The 21,570-nt window shown below is 38.8% G+C and overlaps 1 protein-coding gene across 1 annotated transcript in view; it reads right to left on the bottom strand.

Annotated features, from left to right (window-relative positions):
• Positions 1-21,570, bottom strand: part of pappaa (pregnancy-associated plasma protein A, pappalysin 1a) — a gene marked incomplete at its 5' end in the record, with an annotated part of 160,837 nt that overhangs the window by 54,385 nt on the left and 84,882 nt on the right. The window contains one exon of the mRNA XM_079815957.1: positions 17,624-17,792. Within this exon, the coding sequence (XP_079672083.1) occupies positions 17,624-17,792 (169 nt within the window). The remainder of the gene's footprint in view (positions 1-17,623; positions 17,793-21,570) is intronic.

Below are 21,570 nucleotides of genomic sequence, written 5' to 3'. Positions count from 1 at the left end.
ACTAAAATGAACTCCCAAAACGTCCTGCCAGATTCTGGAAGATGAATTCTTCAAACAGTGGAGCGAGAGGATGTGGTGCTGGTCCTTCAAGAGTCACTCTTAACCTATCTGTCTATACAGCCTATAAAAAACTGTCTTCATGTATTTTACAACACGTGTGATTCTTATTTAGTGGGGGTCATTTTTTGGGATTCTTTACCTAATTTAAGTCTCTGAGATCCTGACACCTTGCACTTCTGGAGACTCCAGGTTAAGGTTGCAGCTCTGGAAAATGGTGGCGCTGGAGACTAAAGGGTTCCTGATGGTTTCACACTTAATTCTTCACCTTAATTCTTAAAGAGCACCTATTATGGCATTTAAAATGTTCCAAATATTGTTTTAGAAGTCCCCAACAACAGTTTTGCATGCATGCAATGACAAAAAAGACTTTTCTTATAATATGCATTTATTTTTACCTGTTTTGACAGCGATTCTCAAATGATTCCTTTAGTGATTCACTTTTCAAAACCCCGCCTTTAAGTGACGCTAATCTACCGTGATTGGTCCGATGACCCAGTCAGTTGTGATTGGTATAGTCTGTGCAGATATTTTCGGAAACAGAACCCCCATCAAAGTCTTATAGTGACAGTAATTTGTTAATATGTGTCAGGAGTTATGAATATGAAAACTGCGTCGGTACCGTTTGATTGTAATATGAGCCTCAGCTGATCTCATTCATAAAAAAACTCCTCTATTCTCCTCACGAAGACTCGCGACAAATCAACATCCCTCAGGGCTTTTAGTTCAAAAGTGTGCAGATGAGGAGACATATTGATAGATTCTCATATGTCTGTGTCAAATTTCTAAACAGAGGAGTATTTTTTATTCAATACTTCCTCAAAATGTGCAGATATAGCCTAATCATGAGCGATTGAGTCTCTTATGTGTTGTTTTCAGTTCATCCTGGCAGCCGGAGGGCGCTCTGTGCACATGTAGTCCATATGGTACAGACAGACGAAGAAGAACCATGTGCCATAATAGAAGTCCATAATAAAAGCTTCCTGAGATCGCGAAACATGCAAATAGAGACATTTGAAGACTAATAAACACACAATCGCGACGATGTATGGTTTGTCTTCAAGCCACTTGGTCTTCAAATGCTCATCCTTGGGCAGATGAAAAAAGTTTGCTTTTGAGTCGCACTTCAGAACACAGCGTCTCGTCGCCATGATGTTTTCTAGTGTTCACTGGCGTCTCGTCTCCATGATGTTTTCTAGTTTTCACTGGCGTCTCGTCTCCATGATGTTTTCTAGTTTTCACTGGCGTCTTGGAGCGCTATAAGTGGGTGTATCGTATTCAAATAACTTGACAAGTTGACGTCATCTAGTCAGAGAAAAAGCTTCGGTCTTCTAACGATTCTTGAAAATGACTCAGAGTCGACTCTAACTTTTGAAAGAAAATAACTATATATACAGTGCACTGTCATATTTCAAACTTTGCAGGATGTTTTTGTTCACTTAGATCTATGTTACACACTACATGAAAGGTACATTTCAAAATTCCATGATAGGTGCTCTTTAATTCTTTTGCGGTTAACAGGTGTCTTTTCTCCGCCACATGTTTTTGTCTGACCCTGCTGACCCAACTAGCGTTTCACTGTCCAATGGTCATGCTTTAACTGCAATGTCTAGTATTGCATTAGTATTGCATCCTTCTCATGGGCATTTAATCATTTTTGACTTTTCAGTCTGAGTTAAATCTCTTTTTTTGGCTCAATTTATCTGTAAAAGAAAACATGCCTAATAATTCTGCACACCTGAATATAAGGTGTTTTTCATTTCCAGCCTTCATGAACAATTATATATCACTTATACATTATTAACCCTCCTATTATCTTTGGGGTCAATTTCACCCCATTCAATGTTTAACGTCTGTAAAAATAATTTTTTTTTGCTTTAGTTTGAATGACTTTTCCTAATTTAATGGGGACAACTCTGTAAACATAAAATTAAAGGGTTAGTTCACCCAATAATGAGAATTCTGTCATTAATTACTCACCCTCATGTGGTTGGACACCCGTCAGACCTCCGTTCATCTTCAGACACAAATGAAGATATTTTAGTGTAAATCTGATGGCTCTGAAAGGCCTCCATTGGCTCAATGGCACGGTTCACTCTCAAGACCCTTAAAAGGTACTAAAGACGTCGTTACAAAGTCCATCTCACTACAGTGGTTCAAAAATAACTTTATGAATCGGCGAGAATAGTTTTTGTGCGCAAAAAAACCCTAAATAACGACTTACATAGTGATGACCGATTTCAAAACAAGGCATCATGAAGCTTCGAAGCGTTATGAATCAGTGAGTCGAATCATGATTCGGATCGCGTGTCAAACCGCCAAACTGCTGAAATTTTGCCATTCAAACTGCTGAATCGACTCACTGATTCATAACGCTTCGAAGCTTCATGAGGCCGTGTTTTGAAATCGAAAAAACACCCGTCAGAGGTCTGACGGGTGTCGAACGACATGAGGGTAAGTAATTAATGACAGAATTTTCATTTTTGGGTGAACTAACCCTTTAACATGATGATGTTTTTCCAATGTCCTGTACACATTTTGTAGCATCTGTGTTCTTTGGGGTCAATTTGACCCGAGGCTCTTTTAGCTTTATAAAACATAAGAAATATCAAAATTTTACACCCATTTGTTGAGGTTGCTTTATTGAGGTCACTAGAACATGCTATAATGTTATATATTCAATGTAACATTCAAACAACTTCCCTCTGATTAGGGCTCTAATCTAACCTAACCAAACCATACCTGTAGTATTGCGAGAACCACTAGTAGTTCACGTTATTATGGTATTAATGTCATCAAAATGGTTCCAGGGCCCACCAGATATGCTGTCAGACATAAATGACCTGAGACATAAACCTTTGTTAAAAAAAAAAAAAAAAAAAAAAAAAAAAAAAAATTCATATTCTGGAGGTTTAAATTGCTGGGGTCAAATTGACCCCAGTGGGTAACAAATGTTACTAGATTTTAGGGTAACAGGGTTAAATACTAAATCAATAGTAGTTATTAGGATTACTGTGGTTTGGAATTGGTCAAATGTGCCTGGTAAAAAAATATGATCAGAAAATCAACGTGCCTAATAATTCTGCACACAGTGTTTTGCTCAACATTTACTAATACATTTTTAAAATCTGCTCACAATATAGCTAACATGAATGATCAAGGCATAATTAATACATATATATGCACGTATATAAGAAAAAATTTTTATATTCATACACCAATCAGGCATAAAATTATGACCACTGACAGGTGAAGTGACTAACACTGATGATCTCTTCCTCACCTGTTAGTGGGGGGGATATATTAGGCAGCAAGTGAACATTTTGTCCTCAGAGTTAATGTGTTACACTGCAAAAAAAGGCTTTTCTTACTTAGTATTTTTGTCTTGTTTTCAGTCCAAATATCTAAAATATCTTACATTAAGAAGCATCTCTTGACAAGCAAAAGTTTTTGTCTTGTTTTTGGGGAAAATAACTCAAAATTATCATCGGCATGTCATGTTCATGTAAATCTTTGGAGAGGTCAAATAACTGCAACATCTAAGCAATTTAGTAATCGTCATTACTTGCAAAAGTTGTTTTGTCCCATAACAGAACATATACTTTCATCATAAAGCACTAAAGATAATACTAATATAAGATAACACACCACTAGACGCACAGGTTATTGATAGGCTCGGGCTACCTCGTACATTTCAGCCTTTTCTTTGATTATTTGATACACCACAACAATATCTTCTTACCCAGCCATTACTCACTTTCATGTTTCTCCATATAAAACATATGCTTTCCACATGATAAACTCAATCAATATGTTTAGAATATCTGCACAGAATTCCCGAAAGTGCCTGAACTGAGAGCGAGTGCAGAATTACAATAAATTATCACATCGGACAAGGTCATTTGCACTCCTGTGAAGGACAGGCGGGCGTGTGCAGGTAACGGCTGACCTTTAGGCATGAGTGAATCAGAGCGCAGCCGAAAACAACATTGCACAACATCCTGCCCTTTGTGAAGGAAGTCTGAATCATGCAAGAAACGTCTCCTGTTTAGAATCTGTTGAAATGAAATGCAATACATCTGGATCAGAGTTAAAACTAAGCCTAAAAAGCAACATAAAACAACTTTATAAGGTGCACCTTGCTAGTCTTGCCTCGAATTCCTCACGGCCGAGACTCAATAAGGTGCTGGAAACATTCCTCAGGGATTTTGCTCCATATTGACAGGATATCATCACACAGTTGCTGCAGATGTGAAGTGAAGCTCCCGTTCCACCACATCCCTAAAGCTGCTCTATTGGATTGAGATCTGGTGACTGGAGGCCATCTGAGTTTGGGCTCTTTCTTGTTTGTTAAGAAAGGATCTGCCAATGAAATGGTTCATTTTGGAAGGAGGTCATTAGCTGATAGAAGTCCATTTTCACCACTTGTTATGTCGAAATTATGAGACACAAAGTTGGAAATTATAAGATGAAAAGTAACATTTATGAAATAGTAAAAAGTAAAAATTTACTTTTTATGTCATAATTTTGACTTTCTAGCTCATAATTTCCGACTTTGTATCATTTTTACTCATAATTATGACTTAGTATCTCAAGTTTGACTTTTTATGTCATAATATGTCATAATTGTCATAAGTGTTTCATAATTTTTACTTTTTATCTTATCATTTTGACTTCTTGCTCATAATTTCCGACTTTGTCTCAGAATTTCAACTTTTTTCATAATTATGACTTAGTATCTCAATTTTTACTTTTTATCTTATAATTTTGACTTTCTAGCTCATAATTTCCGACTTTGTATCATTTTTACTTTTTGTCATAATTATGACTTACTATTTCATAAATGTTACCTTTCATCTTATAATTTCCAACTTTGTGTCTCATAATTTCGACTTTTTGTCATAATTATGGCTTAGTATCTCAATTTTTACTTTTTTTGTCATAATTATGACTTAGTATCTAAATTTTACCTCATGTCATAATTATGACTTACTATTTCATAATTTTTTACTTTTTATCTTATCATTTTGACTTTCAAGCTCATAATTTCCGACTTTGCGTCTCACAATTTCGACTTTTTTGTCATATTTATGACTTAGTATCTCAATTTTGCCTTATGTCATAATTATGACTTACCATTTCATCATTTTTACTTTTCATCTTATAATTTCCGACTTTGTGTCTCATTATTTCAACTTTTTGTCATAATTATGACTTAGTATCTCAATTTTGCCTTATGTTATAATTATGACTTAGTATCTCAATTTTGACTCGTCATAATTATGACTTACTATTTAATCATTTTTACTTTTTATCTTATAATTTTTACTTTCTAGCTCATAATTTCCAACTTATGTCATAATTATGACTTAGTATCTCAATTTTGCCTTATGTCATAATTATGAATTATTATTTCATAATTTGTTCCTTTAATCTTATAATTTCTGACTTTGTGTCTCATAATTTTGACTTTTTGTCATAACTATGACTTAGTATCTCATCATTTTTACTTTTTATCTTATAATTTTGACTTTCTAGCTCATAATTTTTACCTTTAATTTTATAATTTCTGACTTTGTCTCACAATTTTGACTTTGTTATAATTATGACTTAGTAACTAAATTTTATACTTTTTATGTCATAATTATGACTTAGTATCTCATCATTGTTACTTTTTATCTTGTAATTTTTACTTTCTAGCACATAATTTTCGACTTTGTCTTATAATTTCAACTTTTTGTCATAATTATGACTTAGTATTTCAATTTTGACTTTGTCATAATAATGACGTACTATATCATAATTTTTAATTTTTATCTTATAATTTTGACTTTCTAGCTCATAATTTCTGACTTCGTGTCTCATAATTTCTAATAACTTTTTGTCATAATTATGGCTTATGACAGAATTGCTACTTTTTGCAGCTCAATGTAAAGCAGACAATGAGCATGTTTACCTGCACACTGATACGCTAATAACTCAAATCTGTTTATTCAAATGACCTGATTTACTGGTTTACATGCAAATCAATAACCTGGCAATGCAAGTATCTGCGTTTATAAGACTGTATTAAAAACAGCTATTGCCTGGTTGTGACGTCTAAATGTAAGCATCCATGTTTTCACTCTGTTTATAATGCAAGTTATGAAATTAAATGACGCATTAAAAACCTCGGTATTTCAAAATATCAGCAAGAAACTAATTCTCCTCTCGTATTAGAAGTTTCTACGACTGTACCTGCACAAGATAAGAACACACTTTTTATATTTCTTGGGTCAAAGAAAAGTTGGAGTTTGCGATATATTTCTCCTTCCCTACCGCGAAAGTACATTTTGTGCAATGGAAAAGTTCTTCGTGGAACCATAGATGCCCATTAGTTTTACAAGTGGTGAGTAAATGATGACAGAATTGTTCATTTTTGGGTGAACGTATTCCAGATGTATACTTTGTAGCTCTAAACAAATCATCAATTCCCACTATAGCACTACTTTGAGACACAAGTTGGCCGGTAAAAAAATATAAAGTATAGATTTTCTAGGCAAATTGTCTAAAAAAAATAATTGAAGCACTGATTAGATGAGATGCATTTAATATTGCTATTGCTGTAGAACAGACTGGATTTCACATTGGTTATCCATTAAACATCTGAGCATAGTGTTTGCATGATGAAAACAAACAAGGACACACAAACAAGTGGAGAGAACAGATCGTTTTGAAGATAACACCATCTAAGGCAGATTTCCTGGAAGCCTCGTGACACAACTGAAGCGAATGCACTTTCTAATGAAGCTCGACAAGATGCAACTTGATACCATTGTCCTTGCTCCCATGCTGAAGCCACAGAAACGCACTGTTCTGACATTCTTTTGCATGACCTCGTCATAAACGCTGCTGAGATCAGGAACGGAGAACTCAAACAGGAGGGCGTGATCATATCGCTCGGGGGGGAAGTTCGATCAAGCTATTACGTCACTGCAATGACAACTGATGAAACCCAAAGGGGATGTTCTACTGCATGGGAAACAAACGCTCCTTCATCTTTTGGAATGTGAGTTTACATTCACAATGACAATTATTTGTGGTGATAAAGAGAGTTGTTGATCTGAGGCATCTTGGACAGGCCCACACAGAAACTGCATGCACAGAATTGACACAAACAAATGATTTTAAATGCAAATGAGCTGCTGCTTCACAATGAAGAGGGCGGGGCATCAAGAGCTCAATATCCAAAACTGTTCAGCCTTTTATGTTCAAACCGCAGTCGGACAATGATGGAGAGACTCATGTGGACGGATTTATTAACTATCTTCAAGTCATTGATTAGCATATTCTGTCGTGATAATCTATAAATGGCTCGTGTGGGAACTGTTGTGAGATGAGCCAGAGAATATCGAGAGAACAGGTATAGTTTAGTTTAATTACGGTTATAACTTATTTTGTCTTCTTGTTTTATAACATGCTATTGCATTTGTGTTACTACAATAAATGTGAAAAGACGGATGCGACAGCTTGAGCAGACTCCCAAATGTGCTCTACTATGGCCCTGTCCTAAATTACGGTGGCCCAGTAGTGCACAACACAACGAAATTTAAAAAGCATACATAAGTTCACAACACAACAAAATAAAGCCACAACACAACGAAAAAGCCACAACACAAAGAATTAAAGCCACAACACAACGAAAAAGCCACAACACAAAGAAATAAAGCCACAACACAACGAAATGAAGCCACAACACAAAGAAATAAAGCCACAACACAACGAAATGAAGCCACAACACAAAGAAATAAAGCCACAACACAACGAAATAAAGCCACAACACAATGAAATAAAGCCACAACACAATGAAATAAAGCCACAACACAACGAAATAAAGCCACAACACAATGAAATAAAGCCACAACACAATGAAATAAAGCCACAACACAACGAAATAAAGCCACAACACAACAAAATAAAGCCACAACACAACAAAAAAGCCACAATACAAAGAAATAAAGCCACAACACAATGAAATAAAGCCACAACACAACGAAATAAAGCCACAAAAGCCACAATACAACGAAATAAAGCCACAACACAACGAAAATGCTCCCGACCACTAGGGGACTCTCGGAGTGCGGTAAAGTTCGTTTTTTATTGCATTGTTCTATAGATTTGCAGTCTTACAAACAAATATTTAAACATTACGATCAGTTTGAAGTGTGCAAATGTATATCGCCATAAAATATCAATTCAAAATCACCTACATGCATAATAGCTGCATATTTATACTCTATCATTTATTCTCGAGAACGCTTTGACCCGCTGCCACGATGCTAAGGGAGCATCTGCCAATTGCTTGTTTCTGTTGTGTTGTGGCTTGAATTATTTGTGTTGTGGATTTTTCGTTGAGTTGTGGCTTGAATTATTTGTGTTGTGGCTTTTTCGTTGAGTTGTGGCTTGAATTATTTGTGTTGTGGCTTTTTCGATGAGTTGTGGCTTGTTTCAGTTGTGTTGTGGCTGAATTCAGTTGTGTTGTGGCTTGTTTTCGTTGTGTTGTGGCTTGTTTCTGTTGTGTTGTGGCTTTTTCATTGTGTTGTGGCTTGATTTATTTGTGTTGTGGCTTTTTCGTTGAGTTGTGGCTTGTTTCAGTTGTGTTGTGGCTGAATTCAGTTGTGTTGTGGCTGAATTCAGTTGTGTTGTGGCTGAATTCAGTTGTGTTGTGGCTTGTTTTCATTGTGTTGTGGCTTGTTTCAGTTGTGTTGTGGCTTGTTTTCATTGTGTTGTGGCTTTATTTATTTGTGTTGTGGCTTTTTCGTTGTGTTGTGGCTTGTTTTCGTTGTGTTGTGAACTTATGTTTGCTTTTTATATTGCGTTGTGTTGTGCACTACTGGGCCACCGTACTAAATAGCACCCTAAACAATCGCAGTCTTCCTACGAGTCCGCACTTTCGTGACGTAACGCCAATTTGACTGTCGGGAGGAAGTCCACTGCGGAGCTCGCTTCAGCGCAGAATCGAGGGCGCATATCGAGCACAAAGCACACTTCTGAGACCTAAAATGACAAATTGGACACTCTACGGTCTTGTGGACTTAATTGGGACAGGGCCTACAACAACTCCTCCTCTTCCCAACATGGCCTTTGTTGTCTGTTCCAGGGGGGCGGGGTTTATGTAAATTTTAGGGTTAGTAATGTCAGTGATTGTAGTCCCTACCAGCCGTCTTTAAAAAGCAATTTCTGTAAAAGAAAATATCTCTCTTTGCTTTGAACTTTGAGCGTTGTAACTTTGCAGATGTTGTTTATGCTCAAACAGTAACATTACACATTGAGCCAAAGTCATGTAAGTTTTCACAGGAAGTCACACAATTATAGGAACGCCCACCTCGAGGGCAAAACAAGGCTTTCCACCATTCCCGACCAATTATTACCAAATTTGTATGAAATAATAACCCTCGTACAGTCCACATTTCCCCTTTACACTCAAAAAATATTTTTTTTAATTTTTTTCTTCGCAACTATACATTTGTGCTGTTTTGGGGGATATGTAGTACTTTTTTCGTTTACCTATTTACCACAAAATTACTCAACTACACCATTAGCTTGCATATTATTACTTTTTTTCTGAAAAAAATATTTTAATGATGATCAGATTGTATTTGTTTATTTTAATAAACCAATTGGAAAAACAAAAAAATCACTAACTTTGGACTAAATAAACCAATAGCAATAAGTAAATTGACAGGAGTTGTGTGTGCGTACATGTGTGTGTGTGTGTGTAAGTGTGTTAGGTCTCACCCCTCATATCTGCATTTGTTGTTGTCTGTTGCAGTCACATCTGTGTGTGTGTGTGTGTGTGTGTGTGTGTGTGTGTATGTTAGGTCTCACCCCTTCATATCTGCATTTGTTGTTGTCTGTTGCAGTCACATCTGTGTGTTTGTGTGTGTGTGTGTGTGTGTGTGTGTGTGTGTGTATGTTAGGTCTCACCCCTTCATATCTGCATTTGTTGTTGTCTGTTGCAGTCACATCTGTGTGTTTGTGTGTGTGTGTGTGTGTGTGTGTGTGTATGTTAGGTCTCACCCCTTCATATCTGCATTTGTTGTTGTCTGTTGCAGTCACATCTGTGTGTTTGTGTGTGTGTGTGTGTGTGTGTGTGTGTGTGTGTGTGTGTGTGTGTGTGTGTGTGTGTGTGTGTGTGTGTGTGTGTGTGTGTGTTAGGTCTCACCCCTTCATATCTGCATTTGTTGTTGTCTGTTGCAGTTTGTGTGAGTGAGTATGTTTGTTCAACATTGCATTTGTGCTCTAGTACCAGGCCTTGATTTCTGTGTGAAAATTTTCAGATTTATCCTGGATTTATTCATTTTGAGTGTGAATGTGACCTTCAGAACAACCAAATCAAGTTCAACTGGGGTCTGAACGGCTAATGTATGTGGGCTAATGTACTAAGACAGTGATGTTAAAAGTGCAAATTCAGTGTACGCCTATTTGAAGACACATTCTATTATACAGGGAACAGACACGCCCAAAATATGAACACAAGCATTTGCATATTAAGCATTTCCCATAGAAAACCATTATAAAGAAAACGTTTAACATGCAATGTAGATTCATTTTCTGGCCTCATGTGCTTGCCTGTATATTGTAAGGCAAGGCAAGGCAAGTTTATTTGTATAGCAGATTTCATACACAGTGGCAATTCAAAGTGCTTTACACAGAAATGAAGTTAAAATAGTCATAGATGACAAAATAAAATAAAAAAATATATATAGTATAACAGTTATAATAGGAATTAAAAGGAAATAAAAATAAAGAAAAAATAATAATTAAAAGCTAGAAATAAAACAGGGTTAAATTGAAACACATAATTAAAGTGCAAGCAGTTCGGACAAAGCACAGAGCTCATTCAGTAAATGTATAAGATAAGGTGCAATCAGTCGGACGTACAGTGGCACAGCTCATTCAGTAAATGCACAGCTGAACAGATGTGTTTTGAGTCTGGACAGATGTGCACAGATGTGTTTTGAGTCTGGACAGATGTGCACGGATGTGTTTTGAGTCTGGATTTGAAAGTGGCTACTGTTGGAGCACATCTGATCTGTTCAGGAAGCTGGTTCCAGCTACGGTTGGCATAATAGCTAAAAGCAGACTCTCCTTGCTTTGAGTGAACCCTTGGTATTTCTAACTGACTTGATCCTGATGATCTGAGTGATCTGTTGGGTTTGTATTTAATCAGCATATCTGCAATGTATTGAGGTCCTAGGTCATTGAGTGATTTATATACAAGTAATAGTACTTTAAAATCGGGTTAGGGTTAGGGTTAGGCTTTAAAATCCTAAATGTAACTGGAAGCCAGTGTAAAGATCTGAGGACTGGTGTGATATGGTCATATTTTCTGGTTCGGCTCAGGATCCTGGCAGCAGCGTTCTGTATGAGCTGCAGCTGTCTAATGGTCTTTTTGGGAAGGCCAGTGAGAAGACCATTACAATAGTCCACGCTGGTGATAAAAGCATGAACGAGTTTCTCTAAGTCTTGCCTGGAAATAAAGCTTCTAATTCTTGCAATATTTTTCAGATGATAGTAAGCTGATTTAGTTATTGCTTTGACATGACTACTGAAACTCCAAAATCACACCAAGATTCCTGACTTGATTTTTTGATTTTAGACCTTTAGCCTCAAGATATGCGTTCACCTTGAGAATTTCATCTTTGTTTCCTAATGTGGTGATTTCAGTTTTGTCTTTGTTTAACTGGAGAAAGTTTTGGCACATCCAACTGTTAACTTCATCAATGCATTTATACAGAGAGTCAATGGGGCTGTAGTCATTAGGTGATAGGGCTAAGTAGATCTGGGTGTCGTCAGCAAAGCCATTTTTGTTATTTTTCATTATTTGGCTCAGTGGCAGCATATACAGGTTGAATAGGAGTGGTGCAAGAATTGACCCTTGTGGGACTCCGCATGTCATGGATGTCCACTCAGACTTATGGTCACCTATACTCACATAATAACCTCTCCCTTCTAAGTATGACCTGAACCATTTGAGGACCATTCCAGAAAGCCCAACCCAATTTTCTAGCCTGTCAAGAAGTATTTTGTGGTCAACAGTGTCGAATGCAGCACTGAGGTCCAGTAGTACCAGAATTGATGTTTTGCCTGTATCTGTATTGAGGCGAATATCATTTATTATCTTAATGAGGGCCGTCTCTGTGCTGTGATGCGGTCGGAAACCAGATTGAAAATTGTCAAAGTATCCGTTTGAGTTCAAGAATTTGTTCAGCTGACTGAAAACAACTTTTTCAATGATCTAGCCTATGAAGGGGAGATTTGAGATTGGTCTGTAGTTGCTCAGTATGGAGTTATCCAGTATATATATTGTATATATCGTGCATATTTAATTTGGTCTTTTAATATCACTGTGTGTGTACATTAAGCCATGTTTAGCATTGTTCTCATTAAGCATTTTAGAAGTTTTTAGTAGAGATGCACAATGTATCGCCACCATATCGGTATCGGCCGATATATTTTCATTTGTAATGTTATCGTTATCGGCCTGATAAGAGCCTTTGTCCGATATATTAAAGCTGATAAATAATGTATTTTTCCTTCAGCTGTGCCACTTCAGATGCGCACTGTTCGCCATGATGGTTTTGATTTCAAACTTCAAAAAAGGAAAATATTCAACATGTGCAGCTCAAGTCTGTCATATAGGCTACATAACTTTATAATGAGAACATCATAATTGTGTGCTTGGGACATGGCTTTTAATGATGACACTTTTGTAATCAGGCTCTCAACAATTTCAGGATATACAAATTTTGATTTAGATTTATCGGCCAATATATCAATTATCGGCTTTCAAATTATCGGTTATCGGTATCAGCCAAAATGTTCATATCAGTGCATCCCTAGTTTTTAGTGACTGAAATATTGCGGCAGGTATTTTATATGAATTTGCAAGAGCTCAAAACTTGCAGTTTGTTTACAGTATTCTTTGCATTTATTCTTTAAGCTAGGAACACACCAAACCAACGCCGACCAACTAGTGGCGACGAAAGCAGACTGCTGAGTTGTCTCACGTTGGCATTAGGGGTGGGAATCTTAAAGGAACACTCCACTTTTTTAAAAAATAGGCTCATTTTACAAGTCCCCTAGAGTTAAAAAGTTGAGTTTTACCGTTTTTGAATCCATTCAGCCGATCTTTGTATCTGGCGGTTGCACTTTTAGCATAGCTTAGCATACATCATTGATTCTAAACAGTCCATTAGCATCTCATTCAAAAAATGACACTTTCAATATTTTTCCTATTTAAAACTTGACTCTTCTACAGTTACATCGTGTGCTAAGACCAACTGAAAATGAAAAGTTGCGATTTTCTACACCTATATGGCTAGGAACTACTTTCTCATTCTGGCGTAATAGTCGCGGATCTTCGTGGCCGTGCCATGGCTGCAGCGGCGCAATGATTCGTTGGTATTCTGTGAAACGTGGTGGTAGTTACACCTTCGACTTACTATCACAGCCCTTTACAACACACACAACCATGGCTAATCACACAGCTAAATCCACAACACAATTTGTCGGCTGCAAGCCTGAAACTTTCTCTGCAAGTACACAAACTTAGTGCCGGTCACATTGAAAGTTACCTATAGCTGGGCTACTTTCAGGTGCTGTAATATCATTGCGCCGCTGCAGCCATGGTACGGCCGCGAAGATCCGCGACTATTACGCAGGAATGAGAAAGTAGTTCCTACCCATATATGTGTAGAAAATCGCAACTTTTAATTTTCAGTTGGTCTTAGCACACGATGTAACTGTAGAAGAGTCACGTTTTAAATAGGAAAAATATTGAAAGTGTCTTTGCTCATTTTCTGAATGAGATGCTAATGGACTGATTAGAATCAATGATGTATGCTAAGCTATGCTAAAAGTGCTACTGCCAGATACAAAGATCGGCTGAATGGATTCAAGGTAAAACTCAACTATTTAACTCTAGGGGACTTGTAAAATGAGCCTATTTTCAAAAAAAGTGGAGTGTTCCTTTAAGACACTTAACGATTCGATCCGATTCCGATTCTGGGAGTAACGATCCGATTCCCAAAACGATTCTTAACATACATTTTTGGTAACTAATTATCCTGCAGTGCAAATACATGAACTTTACATTTTAATCAAAATTGAAGCTAATATGTGTTTTGTTTTTAGTTAGAATATCTGTTTGACAGTATTGCCATATTAAAAATGATTATGAAGATTTCTTTCAATACTTTTATTTTATTAACAAAGTTATATTCAAGATTAGCAAGCTCTAATGAAAAATAGGAAGCCATACAATTGCAAAGAATAATCATTAAGAATAAACAGTTCTCAATTTACAACTAAGTGTGACAATTTTTCAGTTTCTTTAGAAGATTTTAACCAAAAATGTCTTTTAAAGCAAAAAAATAAAAAGTTTACTTTGGTTAGAGCCACAAAAAAATCTTTAAAACATAGGCTAAAGCAAATGAAAAACAACTTTAGCGCTCGCTGAGAAGCCAAATTCAGTGTGTGCGCATAACATCTCACATGAGCAAACTTGCCAAGCTGCAACAGTCATGAGAGACATTTAACCAATCACTCGCCAAAACACATTTTCCATTCGTTTGAAACATTGTGCAGTAGTTCAGCAATATTCCATAAGTCATTCCAAAAATTATGCCACGGATGTTTGTAGGTTTATGTCCCGGCCACCGCATCGGAGACACAGGAGTGTTATTAATCATGGCAAGGTAAGCGCCTTATAGCCTACCACTTCGTTATTTTGGCTCAGAATTTCGTTTGTTGGAAATATGAACTTAATTTAGAAATGCTTTTGAAATTAAAAACTTTGCATTTAATAGACAAAATAAATTTTTGAAATGGGGAGGTAGCCGCAGCGCAGACACAGAGCGGCCAGAGAAACGGAGGAGCGACTGCTGGAAGGCATTTGAGCAAAACTGCGGAAAAACTGCAGAAAACGTGCGGGTGTTGAACCCTCTCACCGGGAAAAGTGTCCCGTGGGTGAGACGTCCCTGAGCAGGTCGTAGTTTGTCCATTTCATCTTAAAGCAGCACTAGGTAAATTTTCAACCTTTATAATATATTTTCAAGACTCTTGTGATGATACATCGACTCAATAGGTTGAATGACACATCTGCCATAGCCTGACGGGGTCTGTATCGTTTTTAATCGTACTTTTAAACTTTGGGTTTCGGGTAGTAACCCGAGAACAAAAAGAACTACAAAATTCGACTGCTTTACGGCATATACGTCACTTCCACCACCACCCCCACTTCCTTAAATTCGGACGTGCAACTAAACAACTATCGTTTGTTTGCCGGATGTTATAGTCATGGCCGAAGCAGCACAGAAAAATAAGAAAGCAAAGGTTTTGTCGGAGGAAAGCAAAAAGAGGATACGATAAAGTGATCAGATTAAAGGCAGGACGAGGATCAACATTGGGCCAGCGTTTGCTCGTTGGCGTGAGCTGGAGGAGGAGGGGCTACATTCTTGCAAGTAAATACGCAAGACGTAAAATCATATTTTAGGATACCTAACATGTCTGTGATATTTGTTTATTTGTTTTGCCTCAAGCTATAATGCAAATCGATTTCTCAAATTTGCTGATTCATCTAGGGTAGCTTGATATTATAATATTGACGATATATGGTTATTACCTACCACTCAAACACTGAATTGAAGTATCATATAGATTCTGTAAAATGGGAACCAATAGACTAGGCTACTATAATGACGCTGGCTTGTAAACGTGACCATCGCGATCATTTGGCGTTTGAAAAAAATAAAACCCATGAAATGATATTCATATGACATGCTGAAACATATGCCACTGTACCTGGGATGAAGAGTTTACGACAGCAGTAGAGGACAATACTGTTTCCCAAATGTAGGGGGACCCCAAGAAATTTTTGAGAATCGATTCTGAATCGTTGGATAACGAATTGCGACGCATTAACCTTTTCTTCCACCCCTAGTCGGCAGCGTCTGGGTCCAAAGTTGCCCTAACACACCAAGCAGACGCTAGACATCCGACGGCCAAGTAGCATGTCCGTTCTGCGCCTGTGTAAGAGCAAATAGCTTTCCGCACCAGCTGGTGGCAGTCGTCTGTTTTCGTTATCCAAAGCAGGAAACCGGAAGAGCTACCCTGTATACCCTATACACTCACCTAAAGGATTATTAGGAACACACACTGATACTGTGTTTGACCCCCTTTTGCCTTCAAAACTGCCTTAATTCTACGTGGCACTGATTCAACAGGTGCTGAAAGCATTCTTTAGAAATGTTGGCCCATATTGATAGGAGAGCATCTTGCAGTTGATGGAGATTTGTGGGATGCACATCCAGGGCACGAAGCTCCCGTTCCACCACATCCCAAAGATGCTCTATTGGGTTGAGATCTGGAGACTGTGGGGGCAATTTTAGTCCAGTGAACTCATTGTCATGTTCAAGAAACCAATTTGAAATGATTGGAGCTTTGTGACGGTGCATTATCCTGCTGGAAGTAGCCATCAGAGGATGGGGACATGGTGCTCATAAAGGGATGGACATGGTTAGAAACAATGCTCAGGTAGGCCGTGGCATTTAAACGATGCCCAATTGGCACTAAGGGGCCTAAAGTGTGCCAAGAAAACATCCCCCACACCATTACACCACCACCACCAGCCTGCACAGTGGTAACAAGGCATGATGGATCCATGTTCTCATTCTGTTTACGCCAAATTCTGACTCTACCATCTGAATGTCTCAACAGAAATCGAGACTCATCAGACCAGGCAACATTTTTCCAGTCTTCAACTGTCCAATTTTGGTGAGCTTGTGCAAATTGTCGCCTCTTTTTCCTATTTGTAGTGGAGATGAGTGGTACCCGGTGGGGTCTTCTGCTGTTGTAGCCCATCCGCCTCAAGGTTGTGTGTGTTGTGGCTTCACAAATGCTTTGCTGCATACCTCGGTTGTAACGAGTGGTTATTTCAGTCAAAGTTGCTCTTCTATCAGCTTGAATCAGTCGGCCCATTCTCCTCTGACCTCTAGCATCAACAAGGCAGTTTCGCCCACAGGACTGCCGCATACTGGATGTTTTTCCCTTTTCACACCATTCTTTGTAAACCCTAGAAATGGTTGTGCGTGAAAATCCCAGTAACTGAGCAGATTGTGAAATACTCAGACCAAATGCCATCTCAGGAAAATGTTATGGGGTTTCTAATCAAAATATGACTTTCTGTTACAAAACCGGGCATTGATTTCATAAATGTCCACTGTAGAGACACCAGGACTTAAATCATGTTTATCAGGCGTTTTGGAGACATAACAAGTGAATACACTCAAAAACAACCCAAGTTGGGTTGAAAATGGACTAACCCAGCAATTGGGTTGCTTTTACCCAGTGAATGGATCATTTTAACCCAGCGGTTGGGTTACATGTTCTATGAATGCTTTGCCCTGCAGTTTTGAAGTAAAGCTCCACTTAAGCACTACTTCATATTTTTGCGTGGGACCATTGTTCTGTGCGACCGACATTTGACTAACCCAACATACGATCGTCCTCGTTGTGTCTATACCTGGCTCTTGATGATGTCATCGTCCCGGTGGATCTGCAGGACGTAGCCGCTGTTGCAAATGACGGTGCAGCGCGCGCCGTTGAAGTAGCCGTCATCGCTGCACTGCACCTCTGCATTGCGGATCAGCGGCTCTTGGCAATCGATGGCTTCACAGGAGTAATGAACACAACTGAAAAGATGGAGAGAAACGGAGAAGAGGTTAGCGAGTGTGAGCTAGACAACAAATGCACTATAATCTGTGATACGATCTGGTTGAACATTTAAAGCACCTTCAATTAAGGCATTGCACGATCTCATAAACCACAGTTATAACTTTTCTTTATCTATTAATTGTTACCCCTTTAGAAAGTATAATGCGTTAAAACACAAGACAAACACCCAATTTCAGATGTTAAAAGGAATCTGATATTAATATTATGCATTTTAGCTTCGGTAATATTGTAACACAATGATCAGGCATAAAATTATGACCAGGTGAAGTGACTAACACTGATGATCTCTTCATCACCTGTTAGTGGGTGGGATATATTAGGCAGCAAGTGAACATTTTGTCCTCAAAGTTGATGTGTTAGAAGCAGGAAAAATTGGCAAGCGTAAGGATTTGAGCGAGTTTGACAAGGGCCATATTGTGATGGATAGATGACTGGGTCAGAGCATCTCCAAAACTGCAGCTCTTGTGGGGTGTTCCCGGTCTGCAGTGGTCAGTCTCTATCAAAAGTGGAGGACCAGTGGAGAACCGGCCACAGGGTCATGAAGGACCAGTGGAGAACTGGCCACAGGGTCATGGAGGACCAGTGGAGAACCGGCCACAGGGTCATGGAGGACCAGTGGAGAACCGGCCACAGGGTCATGGAGGACCAGTGGAGAACCGGCCACAGGGTCATGGAGGACCAGTGGAGAACCGGCCACAGGGTCATGGAGGACCAGTGGAGAACCGGCCACAGGGTCATGGAGGACCAGTGGAGAACCGGCCACAGGGTCATGAAGGACCAGTGGAGAACCGGCCACAGGGTCATGGAGGACCAGTGGAGAACCGGCCACAGGGTCATGGGCGGCCGAGGCTCATTGATGCTCGTGTGGAGTGAAGGCTGGCCCGTGTGGTCCGATCAAACAGACGAGCTACTGGAGCTCAAACTGTTCAAGAAGTTAATGCTGGTTCTGATAGAAAGGGGTCAGAATACACAGAGCATCTCAGTTTGTTGCGTATGGGGCGGTCAGGGTGCCCATGACCCTCAGGTTCTGCTGGGAATCCTTGGGTCCTCCATCCATATGGATGTTACTTTGACACGTCCCACCTACCTAAGCATTGTTCCAGACCAAGTACAGCCTTTCATGGAAACAGTATTCCCTGGTGGCTGTGGCTCTTTCAGCAGATAATGCGCCGCCACAAAGCACAAATGCTTCAGGAATGGTTTGAGGAGGACAACAACGAGTTTGAGTCCAAATTCCCCAGATCTCAATCCAGTCGAGCATCTGTGGGATGTGCAGAACAAACAAGTCTGATCCATGGAGGCCCCACCTCACAACTTACAGGACTTAAAGGATCTGCTGCTAACATATTGGTGCCAGATACCACAGCACACCTTCAGGGGTCTAGAGGAGTCCATGCCTCGACAGGTCAGGGCTGTTTTGCCAACACAATATTATGTCATAATACCTGATCATTGTACATTATGACTATACAGGCTTCAAGTAAAGTGTTGCCGCTTTTCATTCTGATTGAGAATTGAAGAGTTTTCCAATCAATGAGATCTGGATATTTATTATTACTTACAGGAATGCCCTAACAGCTTTGGCACCTATTTAGGAAACCACAGATTTTTAGCACATTTACAGTAATGCAGTTTAACCGGATGCCTTCAGATGCGTTCTACATTTTTTTATGAAAGTCGATATCTTTCACGAGGCAAGAAAAAAAAATGTTTGTTATGAAACTGAGAGGATTGTGGGGGAGTTTTGGTGTCTGATGTCTACACTGTTCTTTGTTACATACAGAGTAATTCATGTGGCCAGATGAACAATACTGGACAAATTGAGAGCTGAACTCTATCCTCAGAAAGAGAGGGGAAAAAAAGCCAGTGGGAAGGAAAAATAAATCTCTACTGGAGTCAGTTTGTAAATGCAGAGTTGGCATTTTTCAACTCTTAGCTGACCAAGTAGAATCCTGGCAGATCTGGCGGTGGTCATAGGGGCAAACATGAGCTACGGGACCTTTTCAGTAAGCAAAAATGAAGAAACATGGTTTAAGGTTTCAGCCACTTTTTTTTTTTTTTTTTTTAAATGAGAACATGAAAAGCTGCTCCTGTCCCGTACTTGGAATGTTTTATGCAATCTAGTTGTTGTTTGAGCCATGCATTTGATTACATAGTTGACATAAAATCTCATACAGTTCCAGCTGTGTCCTGATGTGCAGTATTTTCAACAGGAAAGTCCAATTGTGAAGGCATTTTTAACAAACTGGTATTGACTGCATGCAATTATGTTACATCGCAGGACCATTTAAAATTAACTAGTGATTCCAAAATGCTGCATTGTTAGTATTGGCCTAAATTCCTCTTATTCGTTTGCAAATTAATTTATGGTACAACCATTAACCAATGAGCCAAATCCCAGTGCCAAACACAGCCCTCTGAACGCATTAAACTAATGATTTAGTGACATCCAGAACTGAAAAGGGGAGGGACACATAAAACCAAACCATGTTAATGGACCCTGTTGTTAACAACATTGGGAATAGGGACATGGTGTTTTGTATCGGGCGGTATTACGGGAAATATGTTGCTAGTGGTCAAAGGCCTGCGCAGAAGATTCCATACACGATCCCGACTGTTAAATAGTTGGCATGTTCTGAATATTCAGCATGCGTGCCTCCAAGCATTATTTGAATAAAACCACTCAATAAAGTACACTATGGACCTGAAGCAAATCAAACTGCAAATCAAAGGGCTTTGGGTGGCAGCTTATTCAATTTTCTGCTTTAAATGAATGCAAATGGAGCTCTTTCAAAATGACCTCATTCTATAAATCAAGCAAAATGTTCTTACAGCTTCAGAACGACTGTACTCAGAATGGAACTACAAAAGTCATTTTTTTGCTTTGTTGCGTTTTTGTAGTCTCGATTGTAAATGTGGTACAGCCAGATTCAAATAAAGTTTTTATAAAGTTATATGACACTATTTTAAGGTGTCTTTGCTACACTCTAAATTCATTTAAGTACTGAGTAACATTAAAGGGGTACTTCACCGCTGGGAAGATGAATGTGTTTTTAAATTGGGTCATTTATGTAGTGGAAATGTGAAATTATTTTAGAAGTTGGTGCCTTCAAGACTGAGAAAAGGCTCATATGGAAGAAAGACAACAACTCCCAGAACTCTAATAGGCTAATGAACCCACAATTCATGCAACCCACTCCTAAATTGGAGCTAATTCTAAACCGAAACTAAAATGAGCACGGCCTCACAGTCATTCATTCACAGCCTCAGTCATTCATTCACAGCCTCAGTCATTCATTCAGAGCCTCACAGTCATTCATTCACAACCTCAGTCATTCATTCACAACCTCAGTCATTCATTCACAGCCTCACAGTCATTCATTCACAACCTCAGTCATTCATTCACAACCTCAGTCATTCATTCACAGCCTCACAGTCATTCATTCACAACCTCAGTCATTCATTCACAGCCTCAGTCATTCATTCACAGCCTCAGTCATTCATTCACAACCTCAGTCATTCATTCACAGCCTCACAGTCATTCATTCACAGCCTCAGTCATTCATTCACAGCCTCAGTCATTCATTCACAGCCTCAGTCATTCATTCACAGCCTCAGTCATTCATTCACAGCCTCACAGTCATTTATTCACAACCTCAGTCATTCATTCACAGCCTCAGTCATTCATTCACAGCCTCAGTCATTCATTCACAGCCTCAGTCATTCATTCACAAC

This window comes from Gobio gobio (assembly GCF_949357685.1).
Source record: "Gobio gobio genome assembly, chromosome: 4".
Classification (NCBI taxonomy): domain Eukaryota; kingdom Metazoa; phylum Chordata; class Actinopteri; order Cypriniformes; family Gobionidae; genus Gobio; species Gobio gobio.
This window is presented reverse-complemented; position numbering and strand designations above follow the sequence as displayed.